The sequence below is a fragment of the Drosophila elegans genome, unplaced genomic scaffold (genome assembly GCF_018152505.1).
Source record: "Drosophila elegans isolate 14027-0461.03 unplaced genomic scaffold, ASM1815250v1 contig_208, whole genome shotgun sequence".
Taxonomy (NCBI): domain Eukaryota; kingdom Metazoa; phylum Arthropoda; class Insecta; order Diptera; family Drosophilidae; genus Drosophila; species Drosophila elegans.
Window position 1 is genome coordinate 1,872,708 of NW_024545578.1, and position 19,520 is coordinate 1,892,227.

Genomic DNA, 19,520 nt, shown 5'->3' on the forward strand with positions numbered 1-19,520 from the left:
GAATATTTAAAAGAGATATTATTTATAACAACGAACTTTTTTTCTAAATAGTTAATATTTTATTTATTTATATTATATTATAAATAATTATTTGCGAACTATTTGATGAAATAGCATCAGCACCGATCCCCAAAATGAGTTTTGTAAGAATAACTTGGAAATGGTTTAAATAATTAATTTCAAGATAATAAACTTTAATTTGATAAGACAGCTTCAAAATAATTAAATGAAATATTGTAAGTAATAAAAAGATTTATCTATAATAGTCTTCCAACTATTCATGGTTTTTATACTCTTTATCATTTGTAAATACTTCTTCCCTTTAATAATTGTCCTATAGATATAACCCTTTTAAAATATATTGAATTGATTTTACCTAGTCTTAAGAGTTTTAATATTTTCCAATATTTATTATATTACAATTTTTAATAATATGTTCTCAACCAGCAAAAAAATGCTGATACCTGCTCTTTTGTTATCTTTTTCTGCCTAGTTAAAACGACATTGCTTTTCTTCCAATTCCCCCAGCATTTGCAAGCCAAAATACTAAATGATCACTACATAAAATCTGGCAGTAGCCATCTGCTTTATTAGCAGCTCTTAAGTTATTCATTTTATACATTTATTATAGGTTTGTTAGCCTCATGAATAATTACAAGCCCGAATAATCAAATTAATATTGGATTAATGAATGAATTGCCATTTGGATCTTGGTTATCAGCTCGAAAAGATCAACTTCTCGGCCAAAGCTACTGAATTGGATTTTCGACTTCGCCGAGACGATGATCCTCAATCAGCTTAAAATCATTTAGTTGGGTAAATTTATTTCCTGCTTGCACACAGCTTGAGATCTGCTTAGGCCTCCGATTTTATATCGGCTTAAGGCCATATATAAGGCACACAAGTGCCGGACACCTGAGGAGCGGCATAATCCGGCAGTGGCATTAATTCATGGAAATTCCGTCAAAAGAAATTTTGAGCCCCCTTCCCAATAAAAACACTCCTCCGTTTTACTCTACCGCACACTTGGTAACCAGTTTTAAGTTTCTTCTTCTATATTTTTTTTCTTTACCATTTTTTTTTTTTTTTTTTTTTTTTGGCAACGGCGTCAAGTCAACTGACAAAGCTAACAAACAACCTTCGTCATTAGCCAAACTATGGCATGTCAACGAAAATTAGCATTTTTTACAGCGGGAGGCCGGCAGCAACAACTATAGTATGTCTATGAGTACAACTACACTTGAAAAAATAATGTTTTTTAATTTTTAAAAGAAAAAGCTCTTTGACTTTAAGATGGTTACGGGATTTTAAGATTAAACCTCAAAGTTGGTTTCAAATGTTATTTTACAACACTTTGAAAAACAGATATTTAAGGGCCAGGTTTTTTATTGATTAAAATGAATTGGTTCTCTGAATTTTAAAATTTTTATTTTATTTGTTTTTAGTACGTATTTTAGATACATGTTGCAACTATAGCTTTAAGAAATAAATAAAATTTAAGGGATCCAAAAAATATATGTTATTTGTATTTTTATAAATTAAAATAAATTCTTAAACAAAATTTATGATCTATATAAATCTTTTTATGTTTCTGTAAACACTTTTGTGGAAACATTTTTAAACTAAGCCACAAAAATGTTTACTGTTTAAAGTTGGCTTACAAAAATTTTTTTTAAATATTCCTATTAAACATTTTTGTTCTCTTGGGCAAAATATTTTTTTGGATGTAGGATAAGTACGTAGGGGGCCTATAGAACCCGATTTACACATGGAACTTAGCGCTTTGAGATGTGAGATGTGAGCTGTTTGAGCATCGTCAGATGCGTAGGTAAAAAGCCGACTTCAGTCCGCTTGATGAACTATATATACTTTATACACAAATTCTAGTTGTTGTTGTTGTTGTCGCATTTGTGCCGCTCGGTCGACCGTCGCTGCCGACGTCTCAGCCGCTGCCTACGCATCTTTTGCAATTTCGTTTGAGCCGCCCACGCATTTGAGTTTGCTTAGAAATAAACGGCAAATCGGCCTACAAATTCAAATTAAAGTTGTATTCGCATTACTCGCTATGTTTTGTGACTGCACAGTAAAAAAATATTACATAGTTTGAAAGGTTGATTGTAACGTTATGTTAAATCTTTCACGTAATTTATTTTATTTATAATGAATGCGCCTAATATGTGTATTATAATTATTGAAAAAGTATATATAAACTGTATTTATCACAATAAGTTAATTGAAACGATTAAGCAATAAATAATAATTTGGAAAACCAAACCTCGATGAGCTCGTAAGAAAATAACCATAGATTAAAAACATATATTTTTGAAATATGTTTACAAAAAATAATCACATTAAAAAACAAAAAAAAAACAAATTTAGTTTAAACAAGTGTTTTTTTTTTATCTGACAAAAGGTGTTTGCGATTCTAAGCTAAACTTTGTCGTTTTAGTTGTGTGGCAAAACAAATTGTTTTTATTTGTGAAGGCCTTAAAATAAACTTTTATAATTTCAGATTTATTTAGATCCCCATCAAGGAGGTCTCTAAAATGATCTGCGTTTTTTCTGTGCATGCGCCAGTCGAAATCAGCCATCGTGGGCTTTATGGCCATAGATATATAATACAGTTTAGAGCCAAAAGCCAGCCCGCCCGAGTGTCTGCCACATTTACCACAGCTTCCAGCCGGTATCCAAAGTATCTGGATATCTGGCTATCCATCTAAGCCAGAGCCTATCTGTATCTGTATCTGTATCTGTATCTGGAGCTGTGTTTCCATCTCTCCATTTGTATCTGTATCTGTATCTCTATCTATGCGACCATCGGTTAAACCTCTAAAGTGCCATAGATTATTATAACACACGCGCTTTTCGAATGTGCTTGTGGTTAGCCGCAAAACTCAAAACCGAAACAGACACTCCAAACCAAAGGCCCCACACGAGCTAAAAGCTATATGGCCATATATATATGGCACCGCCCATTCCCCCGATTTCCCGCCCCTTTACGTCTGCATTATGCATAGTCAAATTGGGTGGAAAAGGGGAGGGAAAATTTGTGGAACTCTAGCGTGAATTAAAGAAAAAGGCTGTCAACAATGCAACGGTAAAGAAAATGAATGAGAGGAAAGCCCACAACGGAAATGGCAATGTAAAAATAAGTTATGGTAGGTGGATGTGGTAAATAATATTACCAGGGGAGGGGGAGGGGGCAAAAAACACACCTTAAATAGTTCTATTACCAACTTTGCCCTCATCCATTTGCATAACTGTATAGCTAGCTGACTATAAAAACTCCGTTCTGTTATAAAAAAAAACATTTTAAAGAAAATAACTAATAATAATCTAAGAAAGCTAATCAAATATAACTATAAACAACCAATATATTACAATAATTTAGTCAATAAATGTATGCACTTATATGACTTTTCATTCGCAAAATCGATTAAACACAAGTTTCTTTCCAAAAATGTTTCTTTCCAATAAAATTACACAATATTCAACCAAAATGAATGCGTTTAATTTAATCAATAAATGTATTATTATCTTTGTCTACGTACAACAATAAACTATAGTGAAATATTAATATTACCAATATTGCACTCATATTCATAAATAAATAGTTGACTATTAAATCTCCATTCTCTCAAAACCAAATTATCTACAAGAATTTTCAATGGAATTAATATATCCATCTAAAAATAAGTCTTTTTATAAAACAAATCGAAAGCCTTACACTTTAGATTTTTGCAACAAATTTCACGACGTTAACGAGCAATTTCACGACATACAACCAAAATTAGTGAATGGATGGAATTGTAAAAGCCACAAAGTCTCGAGAAATATGACAAAAATCATAAAGCTGCAATATGGCCCCGCCTTCTTTGGGACACATATTTTTCGAAATGTTTGAAAGTGCTGCCAAAATGCAGTTTAATCACCTCCAGAGAGACGGCCAACATGGCGAACCCAAAGCGCAGCCCACACCAAATATGCACATTAGAGAGCACGTAGAGAAAGAGTGGGTTAACGCTAACGTTAAGACAGCGGGTTAAGGGGGCGGGTCGGTCCAAAGAGGAAGGGGCATCACATCGATCAAGCAGCGGGCTGCAAATTTAATTACCAGACTCGGAGGTGCACTGAGAAAAATGTTGTCGAATATTGAACTTTTAGATATCTGGAAATTTATATTCAAAACACAAAAAAATTATTAACTTCCATGTTGATTGGTACATTATTGTTAACTTTAAATTTTAAAGATGTCTTTTAATTAAGTCATCCTAATATTTCTAGATTATCGTTACTCCTTTATTTATTTAAGCAATTTCTGAATTTCTTTGGAATTTCTATCGTTTATTTTCGAAATTAATAATCTTAAATTGTAAGCCGTGACGGAACTTCTTTTATTTATATAACCAAATTCAGAATTATTTAATTTTCAAACATTTTTTTTTGGTCAAATAATATATTTTGTTGCATCCTCTTAAATATTTAATTCAAAAGGGGTTGATAATTTTTGAAAATAAATTTGATAACAAAAGCTTTATTATTTAAAAAAAATGTTGTTTCTGTGTTTTGATTTTCACTCGCCTGGCAACAAACCGAGCCAAAGCGAAAATGAAAGCTCGAAAAGAGTCGCCAACGTAGAGCTGCCCGCCCCACACCCCACTCCCCTCTCCCGCTGGCCACCTCCTCCTCCTCTTCCTCTTGCTCTTCCTCTTCCTCTCCCCATCCTCTCCAGATTTGGGAGTCGACGTCGCTGCCGACGCCAACGCAGCGAGACGCGCTTGCCGCCAACGTTGAATGAAATTTCATTCACAAAAATTCACAAAAACGAAGCCAAAAAGGCAATGGACACCAGTCACGCATGCGCGGATCGGATTGTATTTTTATACCCTTGCAGAAGGCATTATAATTTCAGTAATTTCAGGGTATTAAAATTTCGGAAAAATAAATAACAAAAATTACAACTAAGCTTTTTTTTAATTTATACAAATCTAATTGGACATATAGTTATTTTACTATTTCAGAAAAAAAGTTTAAATTTTAATAAAATCAGCTGTTAAAATAATCTTTGAAAAAAATGTAAGGGACAATCTTAGCTTAAAAATCGAAATGTAGAATGTTCAATTTGTTTAATAGCAGCTAGGGTATATAAATTTTGGATTGTCAAAGTTTGCTTCCTTTCTTGTTATTGAGGAGATCTGGTGAGCTGGAAATGTGGGGAGCAGGGAGGTGGTCTCCAAAAGAAGGGGGCATCGCAGAAATTACAGCGAAAAATATGCAGCATGTCTGGGCGTCTCGCAAAATGTTGTTGCCCAACCGGAAGTATTAAATTCCAATTATGGCGACAAGATATTTCGCCGTCTCGAGATCGTTTGTCGCGCTGCCTTTATTGCTTATGAATGTATTTAAAATCAGAGGGATTCGGAAGGGAGGGATCCCTGATCTGCGATCTGCGATCTCCGATCTCCACTAGCTGCCAACGAGCTCCATCAGACGCCGGCGCAGTCGTTGGCGCACATCATCGAACTCGGGCAGGGGCACCAGGTTCAGATCCTCTCCAGAATCCAATCGATGGTCGTACAACTCCTCGCCATACACATCGTACCAGTCTAAAAAAACAATTGACAATTTTTATAAATAAAGAAAAAGAATGTGAGAAGTAAATAAATTTTGTCAAATTTAAAATTTAACAAAGATTGAGTTTAAAGTTCATTTTTAAAATAGGCCTCTGACCTTCAAAGGTTTTGTTGTAAATATAATAACAACTGTAAAATATTTGAACAACAAAAACTTTTCTAATTGTGGTTTTTTGCTTAAGAATTATAACATTTTAAATTATTATTATTGTGTTTAAGAAACAACTAAAAGCTTTGATTTGCGTTTTTTTTTTTTGTATTGGGTCGTTTATCAAAAATTGACATATTTTTAAATATATCACTTTACTATTTTTGAAACAGACTTTAAAATTTGATTCAAATTTCAACCATACTAAACTAAAATATAATATTATAACAGAAATAGTACCCATTTTCAATAATATTTCTGCAAATTAATATAACATATATTCAAAGTCATATGCATTTTACCTAATATTATGATTTTATATTTAATTTAAAAATATATAACATTTAAGATTCAATAGCTCCTTACATAATTTTTACTAGTTTTGCATCAGTTTATTTACTTTATTTGGAAAAATACCTTTAAAATATACTTAAAAGTAAATAAATGCAAAGCTGTTTTTATTTTGTACCAACACTCACCTCTGCTAAAGTTTTGGGCATGGAATCTCACCCACAAGGTATACCTATAAATATCAGTTCTGAGGCTATAACCCATGATTTTGATATTTCGCAGCTTGGGCTTGTCGCTGTTCGGGTGCTTTGTGGGCAACATTCCCGGGCGGGGATACTGACTGAGGGCCACATGGTCATCAACTAGAACATAATAATATATCAGTTATAAAGACATTTTTAAAAGTATATATACCTGTGCCCAAACCCATTAGCTGGTGGTATAGACTTTTGCCCTCGCCGCAGGTCAATTCCTGGGAGTCCTGACAGCTGGGTAACTTGGGCAGCCCGGCCAGATCCACCAAAGTGGGGAAGACATCCAGAAGTTCGGTGATGTCATGATGGTACTTCGTTTGCGAGAGTGGAAACTGCGGACTCCTGATGATCAGTGGAACCCTGAGGGCCACCTCGAAGTTGCTGTACTTGGCCCATTCGGCATGTTCGCCCAAAGACCAACCATGGTCTCCTAGGACAACCACCACCGTATTATCCAAATCCAATCCTCCCATTAGCTTGCCAAACAGATCATCCACATAGGCCACCGAGGCATAATAACCCTGTCTTATTTGGGCGGCCTGATGCCTGAAAATCGGTCCATAGGGAAAGGATATATTCGAGTGCTTGAAGTCATCCCTGGCACGAACATCTGTGTAGGGATTCCACGCCACTGCCGGCATATCCGGTGGTTTCATACTGTCCTCCGTGTAATTGAAAAATTGGGAAAGTTTAAATCTTGAGAGGAATTGCCGCGGAAAGCGGAAATTTATATGTGGCTTATGGAAACCCATGGCCAGGAAAAAGGGCTCACGATTGTTAGTCTTCCGAGACCCCACAAACCGCAAAGCCTCCGCCACGGACTCAATGTCCGGCAATGTCTTGTACGGTTGCGTTTGCAGCTCCACCGGACAAATGAGATTCTTCCGGAGAATGCCCTCCCTATCGGGACACACCGGGGAATTCATAAACTGCTCCGTGCGAGGACGAAAAGCCGGAGCTGACCAACTCAGCGGATAGTCATCCGTGTTGTTCGATGAGAGGCCAGGATGGAATACTTTCCCACAACTGTACGTGTAATATCCATGCTCCTTGAAGTACTGCGGCAGAGTGGTAAAGTTTCCGGTAAAAGTACGCCAGTAACTGTAGAAGTCGTAAAGATGTAGGGTATCCGGACGTCGACCCGTGAGCAGGGAATTTCGACTGGGTGCACACAGAGATTGCTGAGAGTGTTTTATAGATACGATTGTAGTGATAGGATAGTACAAATAAAAATTATATTACAATTTATTGTAAGGCTTTTTAGTAATTTATTTAAATTTAAATTGTAAATAAATAACACTAATGTAAAATAAAAAATAAAGCATGATCTAAAACAATTATACTGCGAATGTTTTTTCTTTCTTTCTTTTACTCGAATGCTATAAAAATATATATTCAATGAATTTTATAGGTAAGATTGTAGTGTTAGTATAATTGGAAATAATTTTAAAATTAAAAGCAATACTAATTATTTCAGATTCCTATCGTTTTTATAAAGTATAGATTGATGATTATCAGTTAATCTGGATTACAATACCCAACCCTCGATCCTCACCTGACTATACGTCCTTGTAAACACATGACTTCCCCGGGCAAAGGCATCCAGATACGGAGTGCTGGCCAGCGGATCTCCATAAACGCCCATCACTGGACGCAGATCATCGAAGATCACCATCACCACATTGGGTCGTCGTGGAGGAGCAACTGCCTCCGCCAGAATCGATGGAATCAGCAACGAGAACAGGAGACGAGCACTGGTCATGTCCACGGCAAAGGAATTTCGCGACTGTTGACTCGAAGATGCCGACACGGCGGATGTGGATGCCGGCGAAATTGTTGTGCTACCCTGTGCCCATGAAATCTAAAAGAGGGGTATATATTCTTAAGGTTATCTATTTTTATACCATTTTTTAAGATTTTAAAACAATTTTAATTCACAAGAATTTAAGATAACTATCAATATAAAAAATATTATATTAAGGAAGGCTCAATGAAAATTAATTTATAAATTTCATCATGGAAAACAAGTTAATTTATTTATATAAACAATGTTTTTTAACAATTTAGAATAAAACTTCCGAAGGATAACTTTAAGGTGTTTTTAATATAAATATCATATTGAAAAACAAATTTTCCAATTTTTTTAGTTTTAAAAGGAATTAATTTAATAAGCTTTATAAAAATTTACATAATTAAAAGCAAATATTAAAATATTTATAATATTTAAAAATATCACTTTTACGTTTAAATTTAAATTTGTTTTAAATTTACACATTGAATAGAAATGTGTTTATAGCTATAATTTCAAGCATTTATTAATATGACAGTATAATATTTTCGTTTGTTTTAAATATTTTAACAAGGTATCTCCGGATCGTTTCTCCCTACTTTTGAAGCACTCCACTTGTTTACAGTTTTACGCGGCAAAGTGCAAAGAACATTGAAAATACGGACGCGGGCGTAATTCACAACCGCCCTCCATTATATTTCAATTGAATTTAACGGAAGCGCGCTTACAGTGTACCATATAAAAAGTACAGTAAAAGCACTATCACAAGAACTTTTATCAGTGGAATTTGCACACTCAAATCTTACTACAAAACATATTTACAAAAGTTATAGTACATTTTCATTCTTCCCACCCAATTTTTAGTTTAGTTATTTACAATTTTAATAATATATATAATTTTTATTTATCTTTTGAAAATACAATTTAATTAATCAAAACCTTGGCATGCAAAATCTAAGAACATAGCTGTTCTGCTTTTAATAAAATACATTTTTTTCTGATTTAAATCTTATGCTTATTGCACACTCTTTTTTTATGCCTAATCACGATTTTGTTTTATTAAATGTCTATAAGATACAATTTTAGGGTCCGATTTAGGCAAGTTACACTGTACATGACCGTTCTCTTTATATGAAATCGCCGGACAGTGACTGGAAATCGGGGGCACACCACAAACAGCCATGATTAATATTTACACATAATATTTAATGATTTGTGAGCTAATGATTAACAATAACAAAAGTATTAAAACTTGTGATATCATAAAAAAAACAGTCCCCATAAAGGAATAGTCACAGGTGGCGGCACTGAAAGTATAGGGAATATTGATTTTTAGCTGATTTTTTTGGGGAATCTTTTCAAGAAAACCCTGTCTTCTCTAGAAAACGTTCCAAAAACCAAGGGTATGTATTTTCGAGTGATTTTTGGGGGTGACTCCTCCACAAATTCCTAAAAGCCAAGGGAATTTTATTTTTAGGTGTACTTGTGTAAAATCTCCTCTAGAAGACCGTTTCGCAGTTGGTTATTAGGTAATCCTGTCCCGAAGGCGAAGGGGTTTGTATTTTCAAGTGATTTGTTTGGGTAATCTCCTCTAGAAGACCGTTCCGCAGTTGGAGCAGCGTTTCTCTTTCATGGCCAAGCAGCAGAGGATTCCCAGGGGGAAGAAGAAGATGGCGCAGACCAGGCCGCAGGCGGAATAGGTGTCCTCCAGATAGCCAATCCGGCAGGCCGGACATCCTCCAATCACGATGATCTCCGTGGGCATAGCCACCGGAGGGGGCTGAATCACCACACTAACCGGCGTCGTCTCGAAAGCTCCATAAGTGGGCATGTGCAAGTTCGGGGGCGGAGCAGTGGGTGCTCCATGATGTACGCCCACAATCAACCGGGAATCTGGAATAAATCCGGGGTTGTACTTTCATATTTATCAATGTTTATTTTCTTACCTTGCGAGGAGGTGGTATTCATTACTTCCTCGTAGCTCGGCGGCAATTGTGCATCTTTGGGGATATCTGCCATTGTAATGTGGCCAAAAAGCTTTTTCCGTGACTCACTTCTGTGTTTTGACGATTATCTAGGTTTTTTAACTACGCTTAACTTAATTGCGTTAATTTTTCCCCTTTTTTCCTTTGTTTTGTTAAGACCGCTGTGAGTTATCGCTGCAACAGCTGATAAGCGATAACTGCAATCGAATATATACCGCGAACTTATCGATTAAAACATTCATTTAAATTGGTCATAAAAATTCGTTTTACAAAAATATTTATATTGATTCTGGATAACTTGTATTGCATTAACAAAGCTTAGAAAATATTTACTTAAGTTGCATTTTAACATTTTTATAAAAATTATTCATATAATATTTTATGTCTTAAGTCCATCTCAAAATTGTGAATTAGGTAAATTTGCAAATATAAATTAAAGAAGTACCTGTATAAATTTGCAAAGATAGCAGTGGATTACAGTGGATTAACTGAGAGAAAACTTAGATAATCAATATGTACATGGACCAAATTCCTTCAAATTGCATAAATAAAAGCATCTCAATTTAAAAAGAATTAACAATAAATTCCAGTTTAAAATGAAGAGTTAGCAATAAATTCCATTTTAAAATCAGAATTGAAGAATTGATTGTCAAGGAATTTTGAAAATAACTCTAGGATTACCTTTAGCTTCCAAAAAGAGTTTTCCTTACAAAAACCTATAAGCAAACTTATAGTAGCCATCTATTTGACTTTGCGTGAGCGAGGATTTCTGCTTGGCCAAAACCTTCTCAAAGTCCTGCCTCTCAATTGCGGTGGCCTCAAAATCGCGCTGGAAAGCCTCAATGGCAGCTTCATTGCAGAGATTACACAGATCCGCTCCTGAATAACGTTCAGTGAGGGAAGCAATTTGCACGAGATCCACATTCCCATTAAAGGGCATCCTCTGGGCGTGTAGTTGCAACAGCGCCAAACGAGATTCCACATCTGGGGCTGGGACATGGATGAGCTTGTCGAAGCGACCGGGTCGCATCAAGGCGTCGTCAATCATATCGGGACGATTGGTGGCCGCCACCACCAGTATGTGCTGCTGATTGCCACCACCCACAATGCCATCCATTTCGGTGAGCAGCGTGGAGAGAATCCTCAGCTGAACTTGGCCACCACCTCCGCCACTCGAAACTGTCCTTCTGCCAACCAGGGAATCTATAAAATAGAGAGATTAATGGTGATGTTTGCCTTAAGGGATTAATTATACTCCTACCAATCTCATCCAGAAATATAAGACAAGGCGCATTCTTTCGCGCCGTATCAAATATTCTCGAAATAAATCTTTCGGCACAGCCCACATAGGGCGAGTAAACTTCCGCCGCAGAGGTGGCAATGAAGGTCATGTTAGCCTCCTTGGCCAAGCACTTGGCAATGGTGGTCTTGGCACATCCCGGAGGTCCATAGAGCAGCACTCCCTTGGGCAGAGTCAGTCCAAAGCGCGCGAAGGCGGCACTCTGCCTTAAGCCCGCTAAAACGGAGACCTGCAAGGTGCGTTTCAGGGATTCCATTCCTCCGATAACCTCGAAACCAGCCGACATTTTGGACACCCGCACATCTGTGGCTCGCGAGGCACTTGGCTGAGTTCGGAGCAGCGACTGGCGGAAGACTTGCTCCACATTGGAGTCCTCTTTTGTCAGCAGTTCCTGCTGCACGCGGCGCAGGAGGAGCGTTAGATCCGCCATCACATAGCCCTGTGTGTGTCTGGCCATGTGATCGAGTATATGCTCCGTGATTTCCAGCTGATGTTGTTGACAGAGTTGTTCCACGAGCTGTCTGCGTTGCTCCTCGCTGGGCATCTCAATGGATATCTCCCGCAGAAAACGTCTGCGCGCATGTTCATGCAGGGAGTCTGGGGATCCCGAGGTGGCCACACAAATAATTCCCTGAGGCAGTGCATCTATCAGTTTGTACAGCTGAGCGGAGATGCGCAGGGAATTTCCAGAGTTTTTGGGGTCAGCAGAACTCGTCGAGGGGCAGAGCAGTTCCAGATCCTCAATGAGTATCACAATGGGCACTGAAATTGGTAAAACAGGTTAGAAATGTATATATGTACATATATGTAGAAGTTATTTACGTAAAGGACGCATCTGCTCCTTGAAAGTTTCAGCAGATTGAAAGATCCTCCTTAGTTCCTCTTCCGTTTCTCCTGGGTAGGAGCGCAGCACCTGGCTGGCTGTGATGTAGAAACAATTACAGCTATGGCGGCGCACGAACTCTCCAAGGAGACGACTTTTTCCGCTGCCCACAGGTCCCACAACCAACGATGTGGTGGGAAATCTCAGCGAGTAACCGCTTTTGGCAAATTCCAGCAGCTGCTCCAAATCCTCCATGGCCTGCTCAAAGCTGTGTAGCAGGAACTTAGAGGTGGAAACCAAAGGATAGGGCATTTCCAGACGGGTGTCCAAAAGGAGCAGTTCAACATCTCGGGCTACTTCGAAGCATTCATCATCCGCAACTCCAGGAGCATCAAATATCTCCACACTGGCGATGCCCAACTGGGCCAGTCGTCTGTGTTGCACGGAGCACCCCTTGGTTAGCTTCAGGTGGCGCAGAAACACCCTCACATCATCCTCCAGATCCTCCAGAGAAACCTGAGGACGCTGGAGCAGTTCCTGGGTTACACTTACCACGCACGGTATCCTCTCTGGGCAGGGTACCAGTTTTAGTGGCTCCAGGAGCACCAATCGCTGATTGGTGAGTATAAATCTTGAAGAGGATGTGACTACTCCATCCAAGAAGCAACAAGTTTCACTGCCGGCACGCGGAGTAACCAAACATACTGCGTAGTTGCCATCGGAAAGATTGCAGCGAGACCATTCTGAACCTGGTGGATCCTCCCCAGTTGGCACATAGCATCTCTGTAGCTCGAGATCGCTGTCGTCCAGCAGGGAAAGCGGAAAAGCCGGAAAATCCAACTGCCGTTGATGCATTTTGTTTACCTCGCTTCGATAACTTAATCGGCTGTGCGGTTCAGTTTTCTTTGCTGTTTTCTAGCTAAATCAGACTTTTTTGACGGGAATAATAATATATCATATAATAAAAAGCTTTTTATTAATTAAAACCACACACTATTTATTGAGTTATTGAATTTATCAAATAATAAACCAAAATCAAAACCATTAGTAAGGATAAAAAGAACCGGTTAATAGTTGTTACAAAATCTAGCTATTTTCAGCTATTTTCTTCACTTAGCCGCATCCGCCTATCGATAGTCGCGGTAGTTGCCGCGATAGTCGCCGCTTTTCAAACATATAGTCGTACTCTTCTGACGCCATCGCCAATTTATCGCCGCTGTGACGCAGAATTTGTCTGTAAAACCTTGTAAAATAGGTGTAATTTCGCGTTCTAAAGCCCGTTTATTGCGGTGAAAAGTGGATAATAAGTGGCGCTACACCGGTGTCCACGCAAGTAATGCCAAGAGCAGCCAGTGAGTGTTGATTTAACCGGATTTTACCGACCATTTCTCACCTGGCCGATCGATCGGCGTTTTTTCTCTATATTTTTCTTGGTTTGTGTATGTGTGCGTGGGTGCTCCATTGAATCCTGGGACTTTTGTGGATTCCCTTAATTTGCGACATCCGAAACAGGTAAACAAACTCTGTCGATGCGCGAAATGGCTGACTTGGATGCAGTGCACCTGGGCCTGGACGAGAACGAAGCGGACATCGCCGAGGAGCTCCAGGACTTTGAGTTCAACACAAGGAGTGAGGCTTCCGAGTCCAATGCAGGGGATTCCTCGGACTCGGAACCGAGCATCAGTTCGGTCAGCACCGCCACTTCCTCGTTGGTGGGCAGTAGCAAGCGGAAGACGACCAAGAAGCAGTCGAAGGAGAGTCCTCAACCCGCGGTGGTGGCCAAACCGTCTTCCAAGGCGTCATCCAAAAGCAAAGGCAAACGGGAGCCCACTCCCGAGGAGCTGAATGGTGGCAAGAAAAAGAAGCGCACTGGCAGTGAATCCAAGAAGGCTTCTGCCTCCTCCGAGTCCTCCTCCGATAAGGTGAAGGCCAAATCCCCGCCAGCCGAGGAACGCCAACCGCCGGCAAAGAAGTCGCGGGCGAGCAAGAAAACCAACTCCAATGCCAACGATTCCGGCGGCCACAAGAGTGATCTTAGCGAGGCCGAGGATGAGAAACCAGCTCTTCCCGCCCTGGAGTCAGATAGCGAGTCCTCCGACTCGGATTCGGGCACACAGCATAAAAGAAACGGAGGAAATGGAGGCGGCGGTGGCAATGGTCGCGGGAAGCCCAGTTCTAAGAGCTCCACGCCGGAGAAGGATTCTGTTGGTCAGTCACACTCGCAGAAGGGCTACGACTACATGACCAAGCTGAACTATCTGTTCCGCGACACGCGATTCTTTCTCATCAAGTCCAACAACAGCGACAACGTCCAGCTGTCCAAAAGCAAGAGCGTGTGGGCCACTCTGCCGCAAAACGACGCCAATCTTAACCAGGCCTTCAAAGAGGCCAGAAATGTGCTGCTTATCTTCTCAGTTAATGAGAGTGGTAGGTTACAAGTTGTAATGGTGTAGGGAGATAAGCTTACTTTGTAACAAGTGACCAACGTTTCCAAATGTTTCCCTTTATATAATGGCTTAAATTATAAAGATATAGGGTGATACTAGCCCACTTTGTTGAGGAAAGTCGTATAATTTATTATAATTAACATACAATTTTTTTATTTTTCCCTTAAATCTTTACATAAATGCTGAAATTAAATATTCTCTATCTACTTTAAAACTTTTTAAACTTCTTAGCTTCTTTTCTTTAAAGTGTAGTTATTAAAACTATTTTAAAGCGGGTTATAATGATATAGAAAAGCACAACAGCAGCTTAATTTGTTAAGCAAAGTTAACACATTTCCTGTAACTTGTGGATAATGCTTTACCCTAAGCTATTTTTATAAATGGTTTAACTATACTGATACAAAGTAAATTTACTGTTAAGGGAAAATATGATTCTAATTTTTTTTCAATCTTTATATAAACCATTATTTATTAACCTGCTTCCTTGTAATACAAAAAATAAGCTTTTTCTCCTTAGCTTTTAACTTAATTTTTGTATTTGTTTTAATAAGCCAGCAGAAACTACCATATTTTCAAAACTAAACTGCTTACTTAATGCTAAAGTATTGCTTTTAATGATATTCTTATATTTAATTTAGTTAGCTTTATTCAATTCCAATACAACCGTCATTTTAATATTGTTCTGCTTGCAGGTAAATTTGCAGGTTTTGCCCGGATGTCGGCCCCCTCCCGACGGGACATCCCCCAGGTGGCCTGGGTGCTCCCGCCGAGCATTTCGCCCAAGGCGCTGGGCGGCGTCATCGAGCTGGACTGGATTTGCCGCAAGGAGCTGTCCTTCAACGCCACCCTGCATCTGCACAACACCTGGAACGAGGGCAAGCCGGTGAAGATCGGTCGCGACGGCCAGGAGATTGAGCCCAAGATCGGTGGCGAACTCTGCCGCCTCTTTCCCGAGGATGAGCAGATCGAACTCACACCAATACTCAAGAAATCCAAGGAAACGGCCCGCGTGATGCGGGAAAAGGGCATCCATGTGATCTACAAGCCGCCGAGGAGTCTGTCCTCCAGGGGACATGGCGGCGGAGGAGGAGGAGGAGGCGGCGGCGGACGTGGTGGAGGCCGGGGCGCCAGTCACGACCACCTGGGTCCGATGCGTCACAAGCGGAGCTACCACGGACCAACGCACCATCGGCCGTATCGTCATCATCATGGCATGGGCCTTCCGCCGGGCGGTGGCTTCAAGCGCAGCGGTTCTCCCTACCGCCAGATGGTCAGTGGAGCAGGTGGAGCACCACCAGGCGGACCCGGCGACATGGCCATGCCATCGTGGGAGCGCTACATGTCGTCGGCTGCAGCCGCTGAGGCTTACGTGGCGGACTACATGCGCAACATGCACGGCCAGTTGCCGCCGTTGCCCTTTGTTCCTCCATTTGCCCAGCTGCCCATGCCGGGAGCTGGTGGCGCGGGAGCGGCTGGTGCCCTGCCACCGGGAGCAGCGGCCGCCATGTACGAGCAACTGCCGCCACCGGTGCGGTACTACGATGGACCGGGTGCACCGCCCCTGCCAGATTATCCGCCTCCCCAGCGGCCGCCACCGCCGGGCTTCGATAAGGCGCCCAGTTACGAGGAGTTTGCCGCCTGGAAGAACGCCGGCCTGCCCACAGTGCCACCGCCGGGCTTTCCCGTCTACGGCGGTCCGGCCAATGGCGGTAGCAATGGAGGAGCAGGTGGAGCAGCTGGATCCCAGGCGGCAGCGCAAGGCGGAAGCATGGGAGGAGGTGGAGGATCCGCCGGCGGCATGGGTGGACCCGGTGGCTATCGCAATCGGGACGGAAACAATGGATCCGCGGGCGCTCGTCGACGGGAGTACGGGAATCGCAGTGGAACTTCGCGGGATTCGCGACCGTATCGTGAACGTGGCGGAGGCGGTGGCCAACGAAGCTATCGGGACAACAGGCGCTAGGCTTGAGATCGTGCTCCTGCTGGCAATCGCTAGAATCAGAATCGGAAAGTGTAATCCTAATCCTCTCGCGTGTGTGAAAATATTGAATGCGTTTACGGTATAAGCGAAAAAGTTAAAGTATGATAAAACCGCTGCAAAATCCTAGACCTATATGAAAACCGGCTATCGTCTAGAGTCGATACAACAACTCTCTGTCCCAATCTTTCTCTATCCCGCTCACCTCAAAACACCCCCACCACCCACAACACTATGATTTAAACATAAACTTACGACTTAAGCAAATTTCAAAATAATTAAATATTTTAAACCACATAAAAAAAAATACAAAATGAAAGAGAGAAAATGTGAACTTTATTTACCCAAAACCAAAACCAAAAAGAAATATCCAAAGAGCGAGAGAAAGAGACTTTAAAGAGACGACCAACCAACAACACAATGAACGAACTTAAGTTAACATGAGATCAGTGATCAAAATCAGTGATGTGTGTATCGTGTGTGCCAAACCCCAAACACAAAGCCCCTCATATTCTCCAACACCCCCCAAAAGCCCTTAAAGTTCCAAAACGAGAGTTGGACAAGCAGCAAAAGCAGCCCAAAATCAATGACTTTCAAAGACCTAAATAGAGCCTGGCTCTAAATGGGGATTATGAGTAATAATCTCACTGCTACCTACCTTCAGAGACGAGGGTCCAGTCGTTTCGATCCGATCTATAAGCTTCCTTATACGTAGTGTATAAAACTAATGCAATCATTTTTAACACACTTACATGTCTTGCCGACAGAAGACCATATTTATATATGTACAGCTGCGCTTAAAATAATAGTAGTGGGACAATGTAAAGTGCTCAAAGTCATAGAACAACTTTCTTTTAGTTTTTCATAATGATTACTTACTTAATAAAAATGCAATTTTAGTTGAAACTGTTATTAAATCCTTAAAAATCACTTTTCAATAGAAAATGATTTTATACCAATTTAAGAAAATCCTTGCTTATGTACACTTTTCTATTGGTAAAGAAGTTTTTAATATATAATTTATTTTTTAGGTTAACAATTTTAAAAACATTTTTTTTCAATATTTTAATATTTTACCTTTTTCTTGTTAATGCGTATTTTTATATTTGTCCCATTTAGTTTAAAGTACTAGCTTCACGAAAATGTTATATATAAAAGATTTTCCATATTTGCTTCCAAACTATTTTCGATGCTATTTCCATAAGCTAAAAAACTACTATTATTTTGAGCGCAACTGTGTATCCCAGAAACAGACACACATCCGCCTACATTTTGGCCCGGAGTTCGATCTCTGGCTTCCTTTGGCCCTATAGAAATCCAAACCGTAGCAAATCGAACTGTTTGACCCACTGTAGTTGGTCACCGAATTCCCCACCATCGATTCCACTCAATGACTGCCACATTTTCACGCTTTTCACGGAGCTTTGACCGCCGACAAACACTCAAACACTTTGCCGGACCGACCTAGGGAGTTTGTTCTGTTTCTTTGCAGGATCTGGACATCTCTTTGGACACCGAATGCAGTTGGAAAGCTCCTCATTACAAAAAGGATTAGGAGAGAGACTTTTATAAGGACAGATGTCAAATAAAAACTCAAGACTGATTTAAAATATAATCCAACATTGTACTTTATTGGGGTGCCAAAGAGGAACTTATATAAAGTGTTCAAGATTTTAATTTAACGAGACAGCTATAATTTATTTACTTGATATTAAGTTTTACTCATTTAAAATTTAATGTAATGTGTCGAAGCTATTTAGATGTTTTATAAAAATTAATTTGTTAGGTGTAAACAATATTTATGAAAATTATATAATCTAATAATGACTGCAAACTCGAAGTTGTACTAATGACTATAATCTTTAAGTATTTGTTTACACAGTTTTTGGAATTAAAGTTTCCGGTAGAATATTCCATTTTTTTTAATAACCAAGAAGCGACATTCATTTAAACTTGGTTTTAAATGACTTAACTTTATCTGTAAAGTAAGGCAAATAATCATTACCTAGCCAACTTTTAAACGCATATGAAGGCTCCAAACTTATTTCGTCAGCAAATTTTGTAATAAATGTGGAATGTTTGTCACTCGAGGCAATTTGCGCTGGGCGATAAGTTTTTAAAATGTACAATGGCAACTCCTAAATAGGTTCCAAATTGTTTTTTTTTTAATAGGTTCTAAATTATTTTTTTTTAGATTTTGCTATGAAATAATGTTCAAAATATTTAGAAAATCAAGTTTTTAAATCCAGGTAGCTATTTATTTTTTTTTTAATTACAAGAAGTGGTGCATTAATGTACATTGGGTTTTTTATTAGGCGTTCATAATTGCAGCGTATAATATTGTGTTGCTGAAGGTATTTTATAGAATATTACCGAGGACTTAACATCCTTCGCACCAGCACTTGAGGCTGGGGCTGCAGTGTCCAGTGCCTCGTCCTTCCTCCCTGCACACACGACGGCAGGTCTCATTGTCCCAGACGGCACAGGGACCCCTATATTTTCCGGACAGACAGTCGGCATCGGCTTGCTGGGATCCCAGGACCACCAGCATCAGGACGGCGAAGAGGGCGAACAAGTACTTGATCTGCATCATCTTGGCACAGTTCTCGGGAAATGTTTTTTGTTGAAATATCAGCGACTTATGGTTTGTAGCGCTCGCGGAGGAGCTTATATAGTGCCACGATCTCTCAGTCGAGCAGCTCAGCCGAAGCCGAAGCAAAGTCGGGTATATACGCAATTGATCAACCACATGGAGATAAATGTGTACTCACTTTTAAAAGCGTAATTTTAAGGCGGATTACCTTCTGCTTTTTAGAACGATAAAATGCTCATAAACTTTCTATTTAAACTTAAAGTTAAAAAGAAAGCATTT

General features: G+C 39.7%; 5 protein-coding genes across 5 annotated transcripts; 1 reads left to right on the forward strand and 4 right to left on the reverse strand.

The window, feature by feature from the left end:
- Positions 1-5,333: 5,333 nt before the first annotated feature.
- LOC108145665 (iduronate 2-sulfatase) lies at positions 5,334-8,175 on the reverse strand. The gene is made up of 4 exons (XM_017271218.2): positions 7,882-8,175; positions 6,487-7,507; positions 6,261-6,434; positions 5,334-5,606 (listed from the first exon to the last, which is right to left on the reverse strand). The coding sequence occupies exons 1-4, from the start codon at positions 8,086-8,088 to the stop codon at positions 5,467-5,469; spliced, it is 1,542 nt and encodes a 513-aa protein (XP_017126707.1). The 5' UTR covers positions 8,089-8,175; the 3' UTR covers positions 5,334-5,466.
- Positions 8,176-8,987: 812 nt separating this feature from the next.
- On the reverse strand, positions 8,988-10,256 carry LOC108146393 (brain protein I3). The gene is made up of 2 exons (XM_017272389.2): positions 10,062-10,256; positions 8,988-10,008 (listed from the first exon to the last, which is right to left on the reverse strand). Exons 1-2 carry the CDS (start codon positions 10,132-10,134, stop codon positions 9,707-9,709), a joined length of 375 nt encoding a protein of 124 aa, XP_017127878.1. The 5' UTR covers positions 10,135-10,256; the 3' UTR covers positions 8,988-9,706.
- A 104-nt stretch (positions 10,257-10,360) lies between these two features.
- Positions 10,361-13,161, reverse strand: LOC108146392 (cell division control protein 48 homolog E). Its single transcript, XM_017272388.2, has 3 exons — positions 12,223-13,161; positions 11,362-12,162; positions 10,361-11,303 (listed from the first exon to the last, which is right to left on the reverse strand). The coding sequence occupies exons 1-3, from the start codon at positions 13,076-13,078 to the stop codon at positions 10,807-10,809; spliced, it is 2,154 nt and encodes a 717-aa protein (XP_017127877.1). The 5' UTR covers positions 13,079-13,161; the 3' UTR covers positions 10,361-10,806.
- A 256-nt stretch (positions 13,162-13,417) lies between these two features.
- Positions 13,418-18,263, forward strand: LOC108146227 (YTH domain-containing protein 1). The gene is made up of 3 exons (XM_017272151.2): positions 13,418-13,575; positions 13,736-14,650; positions 15,363-18,263. Exons 1-3 carry the CDS (start codon positions 13,560-13,562, stop codon positions 16,631-16,633), a joined length of 2,202 nt encoding a protein of 733 aa, XP_017127640.1. The 5' UTR covers positions 13,418-13,559; the 3' UTR covers positions 16,634-18,263.
- Positions 18,264-18,884: 621 nt separating this feature from the next.
- Positions 18,885-19,300, reverse strand: LOC108146228 (drosomycin). The gene has a single exon (XM_017272152.2). The coding sequence runs from the start codon at positions 19,239-19,241 to the stop codon at positions 19,029-19,031; it is 213 nt and encodes a 70-aa protein (XP_017127641.1). The 5' UTR covers positions 19,242-19,300; the 3' UTR covers positions 18,885-19,028.
- Between the last annotated feature and the right edge of the window lie 220 nt (positions 19,301-19,520).

Excerpts from the sequence above, each read along its gene's own strand:
- LOC108146392 (XM_017272388.2), bottom strand. The coding sequence starts at position 13,078 with ATGCATCAACGGCAGTTGGATTTTCCGGCTTTTCCGCTTTCCCTGCTG. Across the intron at positions 12,163-12,222 it reads GGAGCAGATGCGTCCTTTAC|TGCCCATTGTGATACTCATT; the intron begins GTAAATAACTTC and ends TACCAATTTCAG. Across the intron at positions 11,304-11,361 it reads TATATTTCTGGATGAGATTG|ATTCCCTGGTTGGCAGAAGG; the intron begins GTAGGAGTATAA and ends TCTATTTTATAG.
- LOC108146393 (XM_017272389.2), bottom strand. The coding sequence starts at position 10,134 with ATGGCAGATATCCCCAAAGATGCACAATTGCCGCCGAGCTACGAGGAA. Across the intron at positions 10,009-10,061 it reads GAATACCACCTCCTCGCAAG|ATTCCCGGTTGATTGTGGGC; the intron begins GTAAGAAAATAA and ends GATTTATTCCAG.
- LOC108146227 (XM_017272151.2), top strand. Across the intron at positions 14,651-15,362 it reads CTTCTCAGTTAATGAGAGTG|GTAAATTTGCAGGTTTTGCC; the intron begins GTAGGTTACAAG and ends TTCTGCTTGCAG.
- LOC108146228 (XM_017272152.2), bottom strand. The coding sequence starts at position 19,241 with ATGATGCAGATCAAGTACTTGTTCGCCCTCTTCGCCGTCCTGATGCTG.
- LOC108145665 (XM_017271218.2), bottom strand. The coding sequence starts at position 8,088 with ATGACCAGTGCTCGTCTCCTGTTCTCGTTGCTGATTCCATCGATTCTG. Across the intron at positions 7,508-7,881 it reads TTACAAGGACGTATAGTCAG|CAATCTCTGTGTGCACCCAG; the intron begins GTGAGGATCGAG and ends AAACACTCTCAG. Across the intron at positions 5,607-6,260 it reads TGCCCAAAACTTTAGCAGAG|ACTGGTACGATGTGTATGGC; the intron begins GTGAGTGTTGGT and ends TTGTTTTTTTAG.